We start from the raw sequence: 18,150 nt of genomic DNA, 5'->3' as shown, positions 1-18,150 counted from the left end.
CAAAAACTTTGTAGTGTACATAATCACAAACGAAAACTTGACACATGGTTTGTAAAGACATCCTAAATAAACAAAATTAATTGTTCAAAAAACAAAATTTAACAAAATTGAAAATAAGAAAAAAAATTAAAGGCCAGGGACCCACCACTAACATAAAGCATCAGCAAGTAGCTTTGCTCCTACTATTTAAATCGCATCTGATTCTTCATTTTTCCTTCCCCTTCTCCTCTCTCTCTCTCACTCCTCAAGCAACATACAATGAGCTTCTTCATCGAAGATTCAGGTCTCTTCATCACCCAACTCCTCTACAAAATGGCTCTTCTAATCACCGTCCTCAGATGGATCTTCTCCTGGATCTTACGCTACCGATCCAGATCCACATCCTCCACTCCTCCGATCTCTTCCCAAACCATCAAGGAGAGCCTCTCCGTGACGACGTTCCGCGACGCGGCGGAGCGGTATCCGGAATCGATCAGCGACACTTGCGCGGTGTGCCTCGGGGATCTGGAGGACGGAGACGAGGTCAGAGAGCTCAGAAACTGTAGCCACGTGTTTCACCGAGAGTGTATCGACAGGTGGCTTGACTACGAGTGTGATGATAACGATGGGGAGGAAGATAATCACCGCACGTGTCCTCTGTGTAGAACTCCGCTGCTTGCTGCTAATACGGCGTCGTGTTGTGGAGATTGGCCGACGAAGAATGAGCCTAGCTGGGCCGTTGAACGGCTTCTCTACCTCTTCGGAGACGATCTTCTCAACTGATTTTTTTTTTAATTTTCTTTTCGATTCTATTTGATTTTAGTGGGGGTCGATCGCGATCAACAGGAATTATTTGGTCACTTTTTTGTAATTTTGTTAATTTGTAAGATAGAATACGAAATATGAGATAATAATATCAATTTATTAAAATTTGTTTGTGTATCAGCAAATTTATGACTTCGGTAACGTTTAATTTAAGCGTTACTGAAAAACTTTAATTCCGTGTGTATGTGTTCGTGCAATAATTAATATTAACATTCTTGAAAGTTCAACTAATATTTTTGATTGTAAGATGTCCATAAACTTATTCCTGTCTCAGTGAAAATCATATCAAAAGCGATGAATGCTATATTTGCCATTAGAATCATCCATCAACTTTTAGAAGTTTCATATTTTTAACTTGATTTGCTATATTGTGCATAATTTTTTTTTTTGTTAAGATGAATTCATTTTATTATTATGTAATTTCTACATACTAAATTAAGTAACTTGATTCCCATTAGCCACTTGATTCCCATTAGCCACCCGAACTGTCTTAAATGATAAAACCATCTCCAATCCATACTTATTTTTTCCTCTATAATTCCCACAAAACAGAGTACCTCTATTATAGAGTAAGTTTTGTCTTCTTTAATATATAGTGAAAAAATAGAGTTATGGGTTGAAGATGCCCTACCAATACGTAGTTGTTGCGTATTTCGTGAGATTAGTCGGTTGATCTCGATCGCTGGATTTCCACGATTATCAGAAGAAAAAAAATTACCAGTCTCACCAACATTTTACTAATTTAATCCACAACTGAAAAAATAAAATTAAAACCTAGAATGGGGAGTCCAACATTTTCACAGTAATCTCACTCTGAAGAACCAAACCAATACCATCATTAATTTAATTTGATCGATTCACAGTGAAGTTTCATAGTTACATTTCCCAAACGTTCTACTTTCAATCTTATGCACATATGCAACGAATCCTGAAACGGCCCAAACCTCTAACAACTAATGATTTTAACCAGAGCAAATGAAGCACAGTCGTTTTGACGAGTAGGGCAACTGTGGGGTCCGGTCCACTCTTTCTTTTTCTTCTGGAGAAATAAAGTTAGAGACGAGTGTTAAAATTGTTCCTATCAATACCATTCCATCTTCCAATGGCGGCACAAACACAGATGCTCTACCAAGCCCAGCACGATGGATCTACAGATTCACTCATGGAATCCATAGGAGAGATGCAAACGACCATGTCTCAGCTCCACTCTTCCGTCGGCGTACTGATCAACTCCATGGCGGAGATACTAAAATCCATGACCGAGATGAAATCAGCTCTCCAACACACGACGACGACGACGGAGAAAGAATCAACAGTCACGGAGGTTAAACAAGATCTCCCCGACGCTCCGGAGAAGGAGGAGGAGACTCGCCGCATCTTTACGAAGAGGATCGAAGTCGAGATGCCAGCGTTCGACGGCCGCCAGACTCAAAACCTAAACCAGTGGATCATCAAAGCCGAGAGATACTTCGAGTTCGGAGACTTCACGGAGAAGGAGAAGATCCTCGTGTCTTCACTAAGCTTCGACGGGCCAGCGCTGAACTGGTTCATCGTCACGGAGCGTCTCCAACCTTTCGCGGATTGGGATGATTTCAAGTCTCAGCTGCTGGATCGGTTCGGGCCGTTAGAGTCTGCGATGAGTCGGTTACTTGCTTTGAAGCAGGTGGGGTCCGTTGTGGAGTATCTTACGAAGTTTGAGGAGATCGCGTCGGAGTTACCCAAGGGGAAGGATAGGCACGAGATGTTTTTGGAAGGGGTGTTTGTTAATGGGCTTAGGGAGGAGATTAAGGATGTGCTTCCTTTGTTTCAGCCTAAAGGGTTGGATGAGATTATTGCGCAGGCTAGGAGGTTGGAGAATAGTCGGTTCTTGGAGAGGTTGGTGATGGTTCCTCGAGATCCACGGGAGCATTGATAAGGGTTGGGGTTATTGAGGCTTGTCTTGATGTGAATAGGTGAGCTCCGTTAGGTTATAACACATTTCTAGCTAATGAAACATGTTTATGTTCTGGGTTGTTTTCGTTATTGGACGACAGTTTCGTGGATTCTTGATGCTTTTTGCAATCTAGAAAGTCCTCTCTTTTAATCTATCTCCAAAGGCTGACACTTTACCATCGATCTTATATATTAATTTGAGTATTTGGGTCATAGGATTGTATTGTGGGTTAAAGAAAGTTTCGAATATTCTCCAAGAAAGACCCAACACATGGTCTCCATCTCTCATACACTCCATCCTTTTCTTCTTCTTCTCCCTCCCTCTTATTCATCTCCCCTTGTATAATTTTATCTACACATCAGTGTGCCTAAATGACATTAATATCTTATAAGCTAACCATGTGAAATCCTTTTTACTATGTATGTTGAAATAGTAGAAGATATAGAAGTCCTTGCTTGGAGGGTTTAGACTTTAGATTGAGGTTTATCTCCAACGGAATCAAGTTACTTATTGAAACACCATCACATATACCTTTCCTTTGCCCTCTTTCTTCTATATACTCATTTTCTTTAAACTCCTATGCCTCCGTCTCTGTTAATATTTGTGTGTATATATATATACGCGCGCACACACAAAATAAAGTCCCATTAGACTCCAAACTCTGAAACAATCTTCCAGCCCAAATCTCACACTTAATAGATGGGTCGTCATGATACGTACAGCAAACTCATCTTCTTCTCCCTATCCATATTGTTACTTAACAGCCCATTGAAGAATGCCGACGCCTTGGCATGTAACTGGGGGACACAAGCGAGCCATCCTATACCACCAAACATAGTGGTCAAGCTCCTCAGAGACAACGGGTTCAACAAGGTTAAGCTATTTGAAGCTGACCCTGGCGCACTTAGAGCCCTTGGTAAATCCGGTATTCAAGTCATGGTTGGTATCCCCAACGATCTCTTGGCATCTATGGCGTCCACTGTCACCAACGCCGAGCTTTGGGTTCAACAAAACGTCTCTCAATACATCTCCAAATACGGAACCGACATAAGGTATATGTATAACACATGCTAAACTTTGAACCTTGCTTAGAGAATCTAAAGATTCTATTTTTAATCGTTTGAACAGATACGTAGCCGTGGGGAATGAGCCATTCTTGAAGACCTACAAGGACAGATTCGTCAAATCAACATACCCGGCGCTGCAGAACGTTCAAGCAGCTCTGGTGAAAGCTGGTCTCGGCCGGCAAGTCAAAGTCACGGTGCCTCTCAACGCAGACGTCTACGAATCCGGAGACGGTCTCCCTTCCTCCGGCGACTTCCGTTCCGACATCAAAACACTAATGGTCTCCATCGTCCGCTTCCTCGCCGACTCCGTCTCGCCCATCACATTCAACATCTACCCTTTCCTCTCTCTCAACGCCGACCCAAACTTCCCCCGCGAATACGCCTTCTTCCCCGGCTCCGACGGAGGCGGCGGAGCTAAGCCTGTAGTCGACGGATCGATCTCTTACACGAACGTCTTCGACGCGAACTTCGACACTCTAGTCTCGGCGTTAGAGAAGAACGGATTCGACGCGGAGAAGGTGGAGATCATCGTCGGAGAAGTCGGATGGCCTACCGACGGCGACGTGAACGCGAGTCCGGCGTTGGCTCAGAGGTTCAACCAAGGCTTGTTAAACCGTATCGTTCAAGGAAAGGGAACGCCTCGCCGGAAAACGGCGCCGGAAGTTTACGTATTCTCGTTAGTCGACGAGGACGCGAAGAGCATCGATCCCGGAAAATTCGAGCGTCACTGGGGAATATTCTCTTACGACGGCGCCGTTAAGTATCCGCTCAGCCTCGGTAACGGACGTCAGTTAGTTCCCGCGAAAGGGGTTCGTTACCAGGCACGTGAGTGGTGCGTGCTCTCTCCTCAAGCCGCGGCGGGAAACGGACCAAACGGTGCCACGTGGACGTCGTCTGTAGAGTACGCGTGTCAGCTCGCTGATTGCACCTCTCTGGGGCCAGGATCCTCTTGCGCGGGTTTGGATTCCGCCGCGAATGCGTCTTACGCGTTTAATATGTATTTTCAGAAGATGGATCATCGTGGAGGATCATGTGTTTTCAACAATCTAGGGGTTGTTACTAAGATTGATCCGTCGAGTGGTTCGTGTAGGTTTCCTATTGAGATTGATACGAGCAGGCATGATGAGACGTCGCGTCCGCGGAAGAGTTCTGGTGCGGGTGAAGGGAAGTGGAGGAAGGTGGTGACGGCGGCGATGGCGGTTGTTTGGGCGGTTTTTTATTGATCGTTAAGTCTTCTCGTCGCTTGTAATATTTTTCATTCTTTTTCTTACATCTGTAAATAAGACAGTCGATAAATGGATATATCGTTTGTCTGTCTTGAAATTGGTGTACATAACTATGCACATCCGAATTATATAAATTAGATATGGGCTTAATATGAAATCAAAATTTCTTTCAAAAAAAAAGAAATCAAAATTAACAAAGGGGGTTTATATTAACAAAGGGAAGTAATTGACTTGATGGAGCTAAGATTATATCATGAATCAAAAACAGCAAAGTGGGTCCATAGCTCAGTGGTAGAGCAATTGACTGCAGATCAATAGGTCACCGGTTCGAACCCGGTTGGGCCCTTCTTTTTTTCAGTTTAGCAATAATTCATGTATTATAATAGCTTTAGTTATATAATTGGCTAGCTTTGAACTTTTGGTTGCTAATTTTCCCACTCATGATTTCAATTGGCAATTTTTATTCCTGAAATATATTTTTTAACTTTTAAAAGTATTCTATACATTTTATTTTAATGAATAAAAATGGATTTTTATCCTCTGAGTGTTAGCCAAAGAAAATCTACATGCTACGCGAAAGAAAATTAAGATCCGGCTACGCCAAAGAAAATCTACATGCGAGATGTTGTTTGTGTTCCCAAACCATCTCTATTAGGAAATATATGTGTTTATAATCAAGTCTCTCTATGGGCATCGCAAAGACATTAAAAGCTTCTTCTTTTTAGCCAACTAATGTTGTTTGTTTTACAATGCATAATCGAGTTTACAATACATCATTGATCGAAAGTGTTATCACCTTTTCGGGCTAGAGTACCGGCACAAGAATTTGAAGTTCTATTCAAACAAGTGAACTTGATGGAAGTCTACCAAATTTGGGATAGTGGTGATGTAGTGTTGCTGCTTATGATGATACGTTGTTTTGATTAATACACCATTATCTAAGTTAAATCATAAGGAGAGTAACTAACAAATTTGGACGTTTTCTATTAGTGGGAAAGAGAAGTTTCATCGTTGAAATTTTTATTTAATTAAGAACCATATATAGTTTTCAAACAGCTCTACAGATGGTATATATAATGAATTCAAATTAAATCACTTGTGGACCGATCATACGGAGTAGAAAAGAAAGTACTTTGAAATTGAATAGAGGTTTGGCAAATATCAAAGACTGTGTTGAAAAAAGTAACATAGCTAGACAGTATGTAAACACAAAGCTATAATTTTATTAAATATAAATAAATAAACTGAAAAGCTCGCTGTTTAATATTGCAGCGTTACATTATCGATAGGCTATTTGATAGATAAATAATCCAGAAATTTCATCTCTAGTTAAAAAAAAAACAAAATCATCTTAAAACAAAACAATAGTTAAAACAAAAATACTTATAGACCACCATCATCGGGCGCAATTTGTTTGCGGTTGCCGCCACACCAAATCCATCCAAAATGCCAGAGAACAGCCAAGATGATCAAACCTATCACAATGGCGGCAGTTATGGTGTAACTAATCACAGCCTTCATATTGTTTCTTCAAAAAACCAAAAACTTGTTCTTTCTAAGTTCTAACTTTATTTTTCTTCTTTTAAGTTCAAGAGAGAACTAGCTTATATATATATATGGTTACCTTATTAAAATAGAAAAAAGTTAAGAAAAATGAAAAATTCTATTTCAAAAAAGTTAAGAAAAATGAAAAATTCTATTTCAAAAAAAGTTAAGAAAAATGAAAAATTCTATGTCATCAAACGTTTGTGAAAGTCTGGCTTTTTTCTTAAAAGAAATTTGACAAAAATTGTAAATCATGCATATGTCATTAAGGATTATTAACAAAAAAAAAACTGAAAATTTTACATAAGTCATTCACAAACGTTTGATGACATATTTCTAAAATTTTTGATTGAATATGTCGTTAAAAAAAGGTAAGGACTACTAAAATTTGGAAATGTAACATTTTATAGTCCTCTATGAAAGTAACTATGGGCTTTAAAAGCTAGGGCGAACAAGGCCCAATAAGGAAAGCCTGTCCCAAGACTTGTTGAAGAAGCCTTTGCCTCATCGTCTTATGGCGCTTCTTTCAATTCATTTTCAGAGTTTCGCCATTTCCCTCCACTCAGAAAAATCTCCTTTTGCTCCCTCTCGCTTTCTCCGTTCTGATCGAAGACGATGACGACAATGGAGCAGCGTAGAAACCAAAACACTGTTCAGCAACAAGACGATGAAGAGACCCAGCACGGCCCTTTCCCCGTCGAACAGCTTCAGGTACAAATTTCTCCAGAAATTCACCTTCTCGGAGCATAATCTCCCACAGATCTAGTGCTAATCGAAATGGGTTTGGCTTAAAATCACCAAAGAACCTTGCTTTTTTCTACCCTTTGTTCGTTCTCGCGATGATGATTAGGTGTGAATCTGACGGAGAATTAGGTTTCGCTACGGACTGTAGAGTGAAATATTTTTAGGGTTTTTGTTTGATTCTGATAAAGTTAACACCTTTGAAGTATAAACTATGTGGGTCTTCTGAGTTATTATGAATCAATGTTTTTCATGCTCTCTCTTGATTCTTCAATCTTCAGGCGGCAGGTATAGCTTCTGTTGATGTGAAGAAGCTTAGGGACGCTGGTCTCTGCACTGTCGAAGGTGTTGCATATACGCCAAGGAAAGATCTCTTGCAGATTAAAGGAATAAGCGATGCTAAAGTTGACAAAATCGTTGAAGCAGGCATGTTGTCATATGAATACAAATTCACTTTGATCCTTGTTGGAGTTTATGCATTTTCTTATTTGTGTGTGTTTTACCTCTGTGACAGCTTCAAAGCTGGTTCCTTTGGGATTCACTAGTGCTAGCCAGCTCCATGCTCAGAGACAGGAGATCATTCAGATTACCTCTGGCTCCCGCGAACTAGACAAAGTTCTTGAAGGTTGGTTTCTGATTTTTGGTCTTGAAAGGTCATTTTGCTATTATGACTTACTTAGTCTGTACTGTCAATAGGAGGAATTGAAACCGGATCCATCACTGAGTTGTATGGTGAGTTCCGCTCCGGGAAGACTCAGTTGTGCCATACACTGTGTGTAACTTGTCAAGTAAGAACCTTTTCCTGAGCATACCACTCGGCTATTATTACTTATCTTGTAGGAACCAGTGAACTTAAAATTGAGAAATGTATTCACATTGAGGTTTGTGTTTAAATGATTAGCTTCCTATGGATCAAGGGGGTGGAGAGGGAAAGGCGATGTACATTGATGCCGAGGGAACATTCAGGCCGCAAAGACTATTGCAGATAGCTGACAGGTATGTTATCTTTGTAACACGTGAGAGCATGATGGAGTTTCTTGAGGCAGAATATTCCGTAAGAAATCAATTTAAAATGATGCAGGTTTGGACTAAATGGAGCTGATGTACTTGAAAACGTTGCCTATGCGAGGGCTTATAATACTGATCATCAGTCGAGGCTTCTGCTTGAAGCAGCATCAATGATGGTTGAAACAAGGTGCGTTGAGTTAGAGTTTCCTTTTGATGTTCAGTTCCATTATTGTTCATGATGAGAGTGCTAATTGTTAAATTGTGATGTCGCAGGTTTGCTCTTATGATTGTGGATAGTGCTACCGCTCTCTACAGGACAGATTTCTCTGGAAGGGGAGAGCTTTCGGCTCGACAAATGCATCTTGCAAAGTTCTTGAGAAGTCTACAGAAATTAGCAGATGAGGTGACCATTCATTAGTATTAACTGTTTAAATTCCTCTGAGACACCATCCTGAAACTTTCTCTCACATGTTTAATGGCTCTCTAGTTTGGTGTGGCTGTTGTTATAACGAACCAAGTAGTTGCGCAAGTAGATGGTTCTGCTCTTTTTGCTGGTCCACAGTTTAAGCCGATTGGTGGGAATATCATGGCTCATGCCACCACAACAAGGTCTGCAAATTGTAATCCTTGTGTTCTTTTCTAGGGTTCATTGGCAAAGTGTATGTTTGTTGATGATGTATCAATAACACAGGCTGGCATTGAGGAAAGGGAGAGCAGAGGAGAGAATCTGCAAAGTGATAAGCTCGCCATGCTTGCCTGAAGCAGAAGCTCGATTTCAAATATCTACAGAAGGTGTAACAGATTGCAAGGACTGATTGTTTTGCCCTTGGTTCTCTACTCTTTTGGCAATCCTCTTCACTTGTAGTAATGTCAAGAAACCTTTTTTTTATCATTTTTCTCTCGTCACTGTGGATTAAAAAGAGATTGCGTAAGCATAAAAAGTAGTGATGAGGGAGTAAAAAATAGATTTTGTAAGTAGGTAATCACGGTAATGAAATTTGCTACCTGTTGTTGTACCCAGCCTCGTGCATATGGAATCACAAGTATAGGTTTGTGACTGTTTCACTCTTTTTTGTGTGACTAATCAGAGATTGTACAAGCTAAAAGGTTTACATAAAGAAAATATACAGAGATTGTACAAGCTAAAAGAACTATTTGACCATTCGGAATATAAAATACTAGTTAATATTTATGCTAATCTTCGATGGGGTTCTTGAATAATATAAGCTAACACGCAAACACGGTAAGCACAAAAAAGTTAAAACATAAAAAAAAAAGAGAGAGATAGTAATCGTTACGGTCTCAAAAGGTTTAATGGGTCAGGAGGAGTGTTTGCATTGCATGCCCCCCCTATCTACCAATTACCATCACTGAATATAGTATTAATATTCAATTTCGTGTTGGCGTCAGCATTTTCCCTGATAAGCTAAACATGTGTTTTGGTAATTAATAATTTTGCTAAAATTGAGCCGTTCATCCGTAGATAGTTGATTTAATTACAGTTGAAAAAGAAGAAAGAGTAAGAAGTTGTAGAAAGTGCAGCTATTCCATTAGTGTCCAGACAGCTGTAAGTATAAATCATTGTCACGAGACTATTATTTCTTCTTTCTTTTTTTTCCCGTAAATCCCCTATAAAAAATATAAATTAAAAAAAATAGAAAATTGTGGTATGCGTCGGCTCTTTGTTTCTCGATCCAATCTTCTCCTTCCTTCCTTCTCTCGACCGAAACAAAAGAGAAACACAACACAGAGAGAGCTGAATCATATCATCATCATCATCTCTCTGATCTCTCCCTCTCTACATCATAAAACTCCATTTTCTTGTAAAATTCTTCGTCTAAATCTCTTAAATCCTCCGAATCTGAGCTTCCTTCTTCGTCTCTTTGAGATTTTCGAGCTGGCGATCTCATTGATCGGGAGCTGCCTTACCTATTTCCCTTGAAAAAAAAGCTCGCATTTTTTTTTTAGATTCGAGAGCAGCAGAAGAATCTCAGTAGAGAATCTGCGTCTCTGCTGCTCGATTGTTTGTAAGTCCAAAGGTTGCTGATCTCGGACGTGATTAGATTCGTGTTGTGAGTGTTTAAGAGCATCTTTTTTATTTGGTTTGTTTCTTTCTTTCTTTCTCCTCTGAGAAAGTTTCAAAATTGGTGAATGTTCCGGCGAGAGAGATTGTTTGTTGCGGCGGCTTTGGCTTAGATCTGTAAGTCAAAAGGTCACTGTCGAAAGGAAAAGAGTTAATTTGGGAATCAGCTATGACGACCTCATCCTCATCAATGGAGAATGGAGGAGGCTCCTCCTCCTCCTCTGGATCATCTTCCCTTCATGGCTGTATGCAAGAGTTCAAGCTCTTTCAGACTCATTCCGTAAGCAAAGCTTCCACCTTTTGATTCCTATGATCATTTTTATTTTCATTGACTGTTACTAACATGATCTTCTTTTTTGTTTTTTTTTTTCAGAATTTCTATATGATTGGTTGGAATGGTAGTGGCGTGTATAGAGTGCTAAAGATAGACCGGCTTGATGCGTCTGAGCTTAATGTCAGTGAGGATTCCACTGCGTATACTAAAAAAGAATGCTACGAGTTGCTTAAGCGGATACACGAAGGAAACAAGGCCACAGGCGGACTGAAACGTGTTGCTGTCTGTTATGGTATCATTGGTATGTTTTTTTGTGTCTCAAGTTATGTTTGCAGGAGAGAAGATTGTTATTAATTTACAGCTTCTTCTCACAATGTTTTCTTTTCTTTTTGTGTGGTCTCAGGATTCATTAAGTTTTTGGGACCATATTACATGCTGGTTATTACTGAAAGAAGAGAGATTGGTGAAATTTGTGGTCACCGCGTGTATGAAGTGTCAAAGAGTGAGATGATTTCATTGCAGCATTCTAGCGTGCTTGGCAACATTGCAAATTCAAGAGACGAGAACAGGTATTTTGATATATCTTTTTACTAGATTTTACCCTTTTTGTTTGTTTGTTCCAAGCTCATTTTTGAAGAAAGTTCTGTTCGGTGAAAAGAGAGAGTGCATGTGTTTAGTTATTATACCCTACCTTTCTTACGAACTTTGCGTATCTTTATCTCGTGTTTCCCACTCGTTGTTAAACAGGTACAAGAGGCTGCTGTGTATGGTGGACCTTACGAAAGACTTCTTTTTCAGCTATTCTTACAATATAATGCGAAGTTTCCAGAAGAATGTGTGCGACCATGAGAGTGGTGGTACTCTCTATAAGAAAATGTTTGTGTGGAACGAGTTCTTGACTCGGGGAATTCGACATCATCTCCGGAATACCGTGTGGACCGTAGCGTTGGTGTATGGTTTCTTTAAGCAGGTAAGAACTGTGTGTGTTTCCTGCACCTCACTACCAGAGAAAATAAAGTTTTTCGAATCAAATACCAAGTATTCTTTCTTTCTCACAGCAGCAGTGTTTTTTTTTATTAGTGTACCATTTTATGCAATCAAATGCAATTTTTTTTATTGCTATGTATCTTGATTGTTTAGAGAACTGCTTTAGGTTCATGGTTGCTGAACTTGAATTGTTGTGCATGTAGACAACTCTTTCTGAAGCTGGACGGAATTTCAAACTCACTCTTATTGCTAGGCGTTCCCGCCATAATGCTGGAACCAGGTATCAGATTTTGTCACTCCCTAGTTTCCTGCTCTGTTGTCTAACAAGACTGTTATTAGTCGCTCTGAATGTCAAAGCCCAGATTGTTAATCACATAAGATTAAATTCGCAGAACTGTTCAATATTTGTCCATCTCTTGAGTTTTGAGTTAACTATTATGCTTCGTTTCTCCTAAACGTCTTATGATTTTAGGTACTTGAAACGAGGAATAAACGAAAGTGGCAATGTCGCTAATGATGTCGAAACAGAGCAGATAGTGTCTGAGGACGTTCCTGAAGACAACCCCATGCAAATAAGTTCTGTTGTGCAGAACCGTGGCTCAATCCCTCTGTTCTGGTCACAGGAAACCTCACGGATGATTCTTAAACCGGATATTGTATGTGAGTATTTTTATACTAATTATACTGCCTTGTCCCTTCTCTCTCTCTCTCTCCTTTGTGTGTTTGAATACCTCAATGTCAAATGCAGTGTCAAAAAGGGACCTGAACTATGAGGCAACTAGACTTCACTTTGAAAACCTTGTGGAGCGATATGGAATCCCCATCATTATTCTGAACTTGATCAAGGTGAGTTGCCTAATCTTGCTTGTTTTAACGTTCTTATTATCTTTCATGCCTTAAGCATTTCAGCTTAGGTACTTTTTGTATTGGCAAGTGATGCGTCTTCTTGCACCTTAATCTAGTTAACATATCAATGAAAGGAACTATAGTGTCTGCATTATCCTTTTGATACTTTCACACCTCAAACATTCCACTGATTTTTCCTGTTGCTCTTGACAATCAATAGACAAAAGAGAGGAGACCCAGGGAGTCGATTCTCCGGGCTGAGTTTGCCAATGCTATTGACTTTATAAACAAAGATCTGCCTGAAGAAAATCGTATAAGATTCCTTCATTGGGACTTGCACAAACATTTCCAGAGGTATACTTTAAATTTGCGTTCCAGCTGCTTCAAATTATGAGTAGTTATACATAAACTTTCTCTTTTCTTTGTTTTCATTTCAGCAAAACAGCAAATGTCTTGGCACTTCTTGGCAAAGTGGCTGCATGTGCTTTGATGCTAACAGGTTTCTTTTATTATCAAGTTACCCCAGCAATGAAGCTCGATGGTGGTATGAGCTTGTCTTCTTCTGAGTAAGTGTTCTTACTTGAGTTCCTGTAACTCACTTGTTCATCATATCCCGACTTATATTATATTTCGTGGTCGATTTAAAATGAACCTTGTCAGATGTGGTGACTTGTTGACTTTCATCAACTATTTGTGTTACTATCTGAAACTCGGTGATAGCGTTAACCTATAACTTGGTGGAAAATGATGGTGTTTAAAATAATTCTATCAGAAAAGTTTTGTTTTTTGCAGCTATATACTAACTCTTTCAGTACTTATACCTTTATATTGCAGTGCCGACATGTCTACACATAATAGCTCTGATGATGATAGTGGGGAATATGATTCGCTAGAGAAGAATCTTCCCCCAAGTAAGAATGTCGCTAATGGCGATTATGATAAGCCCGGCATGCTTCAGAGGGGCGTGCTGAGGACCAATTGCATAGATTGCCTTGATCGTACAAATGTTGCTCAATATGCATATGGTTGGGCTGCTCTAGGACAGCAGCTCCATGCTCTGGGAATTAGAGATGCTCCAACAATAGAACTTGATGATCGTTTGTCTAGTGCTTTAATGGGGTTATATGAAAGAATGGGAGATACACTAGCTTACCAATATGGTGGATCTGCTGCCCACAATAAGGTAATTTCTTTTCTTCTTCTCTTTTTCCGGTCTATCCTGACATATCATCGGTTCAGCCTATTTTATATTTATGGAACTGTCTTATACTATGAAATCTTCTGCTGGAGACAGTTGACACTAAATTCTAGGCTGTTTATTATGAACAAAGTTTATCGTATTTAGCCCCACTTGAGATTTTTTTGTGACTGGCTTCATGAGATGAATTTTTGGACCATTTGATATCATTTGCAAGGATATTGGTCTTAAGAATTTTACTGAATCTGGTCTATTTTCTGATCTTGATCTTTGATATCCAAATACAAGTCTTATTTTAGGTAAATTGTTTTATATGTCATCTATGTTATATCTCAATGACAATTGGACCCTTTATTATTCGTGAAAGGATATCGGACTTTAGACTAGTGTTAAATTTCATCTTGTAATCTCTTCTTGTTGGTATCACTGAATAATGATGCTCGGTTCTTCTGCAACCGACTCAAGTTAACCTTATGTTCTCTATTGTTTGGATACACTTGGTTGATTCCTAGAATTTCTGGTGTGAAATAGGTTTTCAGTGAGAGAAGAGGCCAGTGGAGAGCAGCAACCCAGTCACAAGAGTTCTTGAGAACTCTGCAACGTTATTATAATAATGCATATATGGATGCGGATAAACAAGACGCCATTAATATGTACGCTTCTCTCTGTCACTCTCTATCATATATTCATATATGCATGTTACGCAATGATTTGTCAGAGTCTTACAGAAATTCATTGGGCTCTTGTGACTGTTTCTATGCAGATTTCTTGGTACATTCCAGCCTGAAAAAGGGAGGCAGGCGATTTGGGAGTTGCGTTCAGATTCCCGCTCTAATGGACAAAATGGAGAGATAAGCATAGAGGAAGATGAAAGGTAGGTCTCCGTGACTGCAACCATGTAGGCATATGCATATAGAACTTGATGTTCATCTTCCACCGATTATAGGAGCTATACGAGTTCTGGTAGACCTACTTGCAATGCATTTTGTATCTATGTTCATATCTCTTAATACCATGTTTTCCAGATTTCTTGTGAAGAGGTGCTTATCGGATGGTAATATTCTGCATGAAAGTCGCACACCGATGTCCGCAATGAGTAGCAAGCATGAAAGCATATCACATAAAGGCTTCGTGTCTTCACGCCAAGTGAATCATGTAACTTCAGAGTCATCACCAGATATGCCAGCTGCTGGGGATGTATCATTATCGAGGTTTGTTTAAAGTCCTTACATTTTCTTCTGCTTATAGCTAAATAAAATATGTACTGCTGTTTCCTTTAGCTTAGGTGTCTATTCTGTGTATGCATTATGATTTTGCTTGGTGCAGCTCTATTGTGCATGCCAATTCCATCCATATTAATATCTTTACTTGTATCTCTTGTTGGTCTGAAACATCACTTGTAACATCTTTTGTAGGTGTACTCCGTCAATGCCTAGCACACATTTTTTTGGAGATGCGAAGAAGATTCAACATAATGGTAGTAGCTCCTATTACTTGTCCGAGCAGGAAGACATGTCTAGTGTCTCAAATTTTGTTGATGTCGAGTGGCTTTCGTCATCGGAAAATCTATGCGAGAACGATCAGTTGTACAGGTAAAAGTACTGTGCATATAAAGAAATCGATGTACTAGGGTTTTAAGCAGTCAATGGAGTGACCAGATCACATATAACTAGAAGCTTAAAGTGTTATATATCTAGAACATCATATTGGTCATCGTTCTAAAAATCCTGCTGATTTCGTTTCTTCCAAAAATGTTATCATAAGATTCCAAGTATCTATCTGTGAAGGGTTTTTTCTTCATTGATGACCAAAATAACAGTAAAAGCCTATTTCTTATGAACGATAAACAATTTTTTAAAATATGCATTGCTCTTTTGGTAGGCCGTCAGCGCTCACAAGCTATTCAACCGCGGAAGTGTCATCATCAGAGAATATCATCAGTGAAGTAAAACAGTCAACGCCTGCTATAAGCGAGAACGGATCAAGCAGCAGGAAGGTCAGCATCTCTTCCAAATTATACTACTCTGCATATTTCCCTATCTAGTTTAATGCAGTCAGAGTTTGTTGTACTTGATTCTGAGTTCTGGCTCGTCTCTTAATGATATCTTCTCTGAAACTTGGATGAACCGTTGGCCCTAGCTTTTAAAAGGCGCATGGCGCTCTAAGGCGAGGAGGTTGGAGCCATGCGCCTTGCGCCATGGCGGTCCAAGGCGCTCGCCTTATAGATAGTACACATTCAAACATATAATAGTAGTATAGAGCTACATAGGAACTTAGAAATGCATTGATAGTTTTCCTAGGTTAGAAGCATGTGTACGTGGTAGCTCTACACACTATAACTGTATGGTTATGTAGAAAAGATAGTTATAGAGTAGTTCAGACAGTTAGAGTCGTGTACAATCTAATATAGTCAGCTATACCAGTTAGTCGTATACACACTAATACAGTCACCTATATACTCATTGATAAAATCCAATAACTAAAATAGAGAACTTGAAAACTAAAAATCTAAGCTTCATGTTGTAAGGGCCTTTAAAGGGTTGGTCAGAGTAGTTGTTACATGGTTTTCAAGATGTTTTAAGGGTTTGGTGAAAGTAGTTTTTAATAGAAACTACAAAGCACGCTTTTGAAGCGCTTAAGGCGCATTGTAGTTAAGCCAAAGGCGCAGTATGGCGAGCGCCTTACGGACTTAGCCTCGCCTTAGAGGTCTATGGCGGTGGGACCGTCGCCTTACTGCGCCTTGCGCCTTTGCGCAAAAGGCGATCGCCTTTTTAAACACAGCGTTGGCCAAAATTAGAATAAAAACTTAGTTTTAAACCAACTCAGACGGAAGCAGATGCTATAGTAGAGGATTTTAACAAGCAGAGTATATCCAAAAATAGCTGAATCATAAATGGATGGTTCTGTTGATTGTGTTCAAAAAAAAAGGATGGTTCTGTTTACTTTATATCATACATACCACTTATCACTCTGCTCTCAGATTATTTGAGTGCATATATTGTCATTTGGCTACTCACTTGAAACTTAACCACATTTACTTCCTTTGGCAGGGAAAAGAACCTATGGAAGGCGAACCATCCACAAAGATTCACGATGATTTTACTGATAGCTTCAAACAATGGGTAGCATACGGAGAAGCACTCTGCCATTGAAGCTCTTTCAACTTTCCATTTCCAACAAGAACCATACTTATGGACATTTGGGTATTACGGTGCAAACATGGAGAAGGGACTCTGGTAGAGAGATTCACAGTACCACATATTTGAAACTTCACGGTGATGACCAAACGGTCAAATGAGGTATTATACATTATAAAGATGAGCAAATAAAAAAATAGCTGAGAGGTTTGAGTTTAGGGAAATTCTCATCTTTGTGGAGAGAAACTTGTGATATTCTGAGACTTTTGTTAGGATCTTTTATTGTTCTCTGGTTTGTAGTCTACTGTAAATATATGTTTGGTTTATTGATCCATCTTGTAACTTCTTTTCTATGGGTAAAAAAGTAATTCGTGTACCACCTGCTGAGCCTGCAATTTTATTGATCTTTGAGTTAATCTTCAGAGCTCGTACTTTTGGTTTTAGATCTTTCGTATTGGTAGAAAAACTTTCAGGGATTGTCCTTGTGGTATGAGCTAAGTTACAAACTGTTAGAAGATTTTTCAGGGATCCAGATGATTCTCCTTTGAATATCATATAGTATTGTTGGATGTGACTGATGTCTCGTAACATTATTGCTATTATAATTTTCATCGTTCCTCGAGACACCATTTATTTCAGATATGTTCTAGTCTTCTAGACGTGTCTTTTTTTTTTCTTTGTGAAACATTCTAGACGTGTCTATTCCTATATATACTGCAACAGAAACACATAGCTTTTGCAAAATTTGCATGCGCTTTACATCTATTAAACGTTAAGCCTCGATTTATTTATTTTATTTTTCCTGATCTAAGGATGATCGTTTTTTTTTTTTGCACCTCTACGGCTCTACCCTTGGTCAGAAAGATTTACGGGTTGAACTAGCATCTTAGTATAATTAACTACAACATATATAACACAAACCATAGTTACTTTTCGCTTTATTAATTGACTATAGCGATATATCAGTTCTTGGAAATTTACTCACTAGATTTTAGGTGCTACAGAAAAATTGTTGTAGAGGATAAATAAATGGCTGTGCTGAAGTATATATTTAACATGCATAATTTTTGTTTAGCTTCAAAGTTCCACTTAAGAAAGCATTTCAAGTATCATTTTATATAAACCACAAGTCTTAATACATGGAAAAGTTTCCAACTATCAGGTAAGGACTAAGGAGTATATAGAAAAAATGTGCTATAAAGATTCTCATAGGTTCTACAAATAGCTAGAAAACAATCATATCGTAAAACACAGAGAATCTGACATATAAATTTGTCTCTGTGGGAATATAAAATTTCCTA

The 18,150-nt window shown here is 39.1% G+C and overlaps 4 protein-coding genes and 1 non-coding gene across 5 annotated transcripts; all 5 read left to right on the top strand.

The window, feature by feature from the left end:
• Window positions 1-77: 77 nt before the first annotated feature.
• Window positions 78-911, top strand: LOC106434971 (brassinosteroid-responsive RING protein 1-like). Its single transcript, XM_013875833.3, has one exon. It carries the CDS (start codon window positions 259-261, stop codon window positions 760-762), a length of 504 nt encoding a protein of 167 aa, XP_013731287.2. The 5' UTR covers window positions 78-258; the 3' UTR covers window positions 763-911.
• Window positions 912-3,187: 2,276 nt separating this feature from the next.
• On the top strand, window positions 3,188-5,127 carry LOC106434961 (glucan endo-1,3-beta-glucosidase 5-like). The gene is made up of 2 exons (XM_013875824.3): window positions 3,188-3,789; window positions 3,866-5,127. Exons 1-2 carry the CDS (start codon window positions 3,437-3,439, stop codon window positions 5,025-5,027), a joined length of 1,515 nt encoding a protein of 504 aa, XP_013731278.2. The 5' UTR covers window positions 3,188-3,436; the 3' UTR covers window positions 5,028-5,127.
• Window positions 5,128-5,304: 177 nt separating this feature from the next.
• TRNAC-GCA lies at window positions 5,305-5,376 on the top strand. Its single transcript has one exon. It is a non-coding gene; the product is annotated as a tRNA-Cys (tRNA).
• A 1,715-nt stretch (window positions 5,377-7,091) lies between these two features.
• On the top strand, window positions 7,092-9,389 carry LOC106443222 (DNA repair protein RAD51 homolog 1). Its single transcript, XM_013884798.3, has 9 exons — window positions 7,092-7,286; window positions 7,598-7,742; window positions 7,831-7,941; window positions 8,013-8,104; window positions 8,218-8,312; window positions 8,398-8,511; window positions 8,598-8,727; window positions 8,812-8,933; window positions 9,016-9,389. The coding sequence occupies exons 1-9, from the start codon at window positions 7,191-7,193 to the stop codon at window positions 9,137-9,139; spliced, it is 1,029 nt and encodes a 342-aa protein (XP_013740252.1). The 5' UTR covers window positions 7,092-7,190; the 3' UTR covers window positions 9,140-9,389.
• Window positions 9,390-9,993: 604 nt separating this feature from the next.
• On the top strand, window positions 9,994-17,228 carry LOC106434933 (phosphoinositide phosphatase SAC4). The gene is made up of 16 exons (XM_048771790.1): window positions 9,994-10,687; window positions 10,781-10,982; window positions 11,085-11,250; window positions 11,429-11,651; window positions 11,872-11,948; window positions 12,141-12,328; window positions 12,417-12,514; window positions 12,735-12,868; window positions 12,952-13,080; window positions 13,349-13,697; window positions 14,244-14,365; window positions 14,476-14,586; window positions 14,738-14,923; window positions 15,128-15,304; window positions 15,594-15,708; window positions 16,763-17,228. The coding sequence occupies exons 1-16, from the start codon at window positions 10,577-10,579 to the stop codon at window positions 16,862-16,864; spliced, it is 2,490 nt and encodes an 829-aa protein (XP_048627747.1). The 5' UTR covers window positions 9,994-10,576; the 3' UTR covers window positions 16,865-17,228.
• Window positions 17,229-18,150: the final 922 nt, after the last annotated feature.

Source organism: Brassica napus, chromosome A3 (genome assembly GCF_020379485.1).
Source record: "Brassica napus cultivar Da-Ae chromosome A3, Da-Ae, whole genome shotgun sequence".
Classification (NCBI taxonomy): domain Eukaryota; kingdom Viridiplantae; phylum Streptophyta; class Magnoliopsida; order Brassicales; family Brassicaceae; genus Brassica; species Brassica napus.
The sequence above is the reverse complement of the archived record's forward strand: the minus strand, read 5'-3'. Positions and strand labels throughout refer to the sequence as shown.

Bases quoted from the DNA above. Each gene is read 5' to 3' on its own strand.
- LOC106434971 (XM_013875833.3), top strand. From the start codon at position 259: ATGAGCTTCTTCATCGAAGATTCAGGTCTCTTCATCACCCAACTCCTC.
- LOC106434961 (XM_013875824.3), top strand. From the start codon at position 3,437: ATGGGTCGTCATGATACGTACAGCAAACTCATCTTCTTCTCCCTATCC. The intron at 3,790-3,865 runs GTATATGTATAA...TCGTTTGAACAG, and splicing joins AAATACGGAACCGACATAAG to ATACGTAGCCGTGGGGAATG.
- LOC106443222 (XM_013884798.3), top strand. From the start codon at position 7,191: ATGACGACAATGGAGCAGCGTAGAAACCAAAACACTGTTCAGCAACAA. The intron at 8,105-8,217 runs GTAAGAACCTTT...TTAAATGATTAG, and splicing joins CACTGTGTGTAACTTGTCAA to CTTCCTATGGATCAAGGGGG. The intron at 8,512-8,597 runs GTGCGTTGAGTT...GTGATGTCGCAG, and splicing joins TCAATGATGGTTGAAACAAG to GTTTGCTCTTATGATTGTGG.
- LOC106434933 (XM_048771790.1), top strand. From the start codon at position 10,577: ATGACGACCTCATCCTCATCAATGGAGAATGGAGGAGGCTCCTCCTCC. The intron at 14,366-14,475 runs GTACGCTTCTCT...GTTTCTATGCAG, and splicing joins AAACAAGACGCCATTAATAT to ATTTCTTGGTACATTCCAGC. The intron at 14,924-15,127 runs GTTTGTTTAAAG...CATCTTTTGTAG, and splicing joins GGGGATGTATCATTATCGAG to GTGTACTCCGTCAATGCCTA.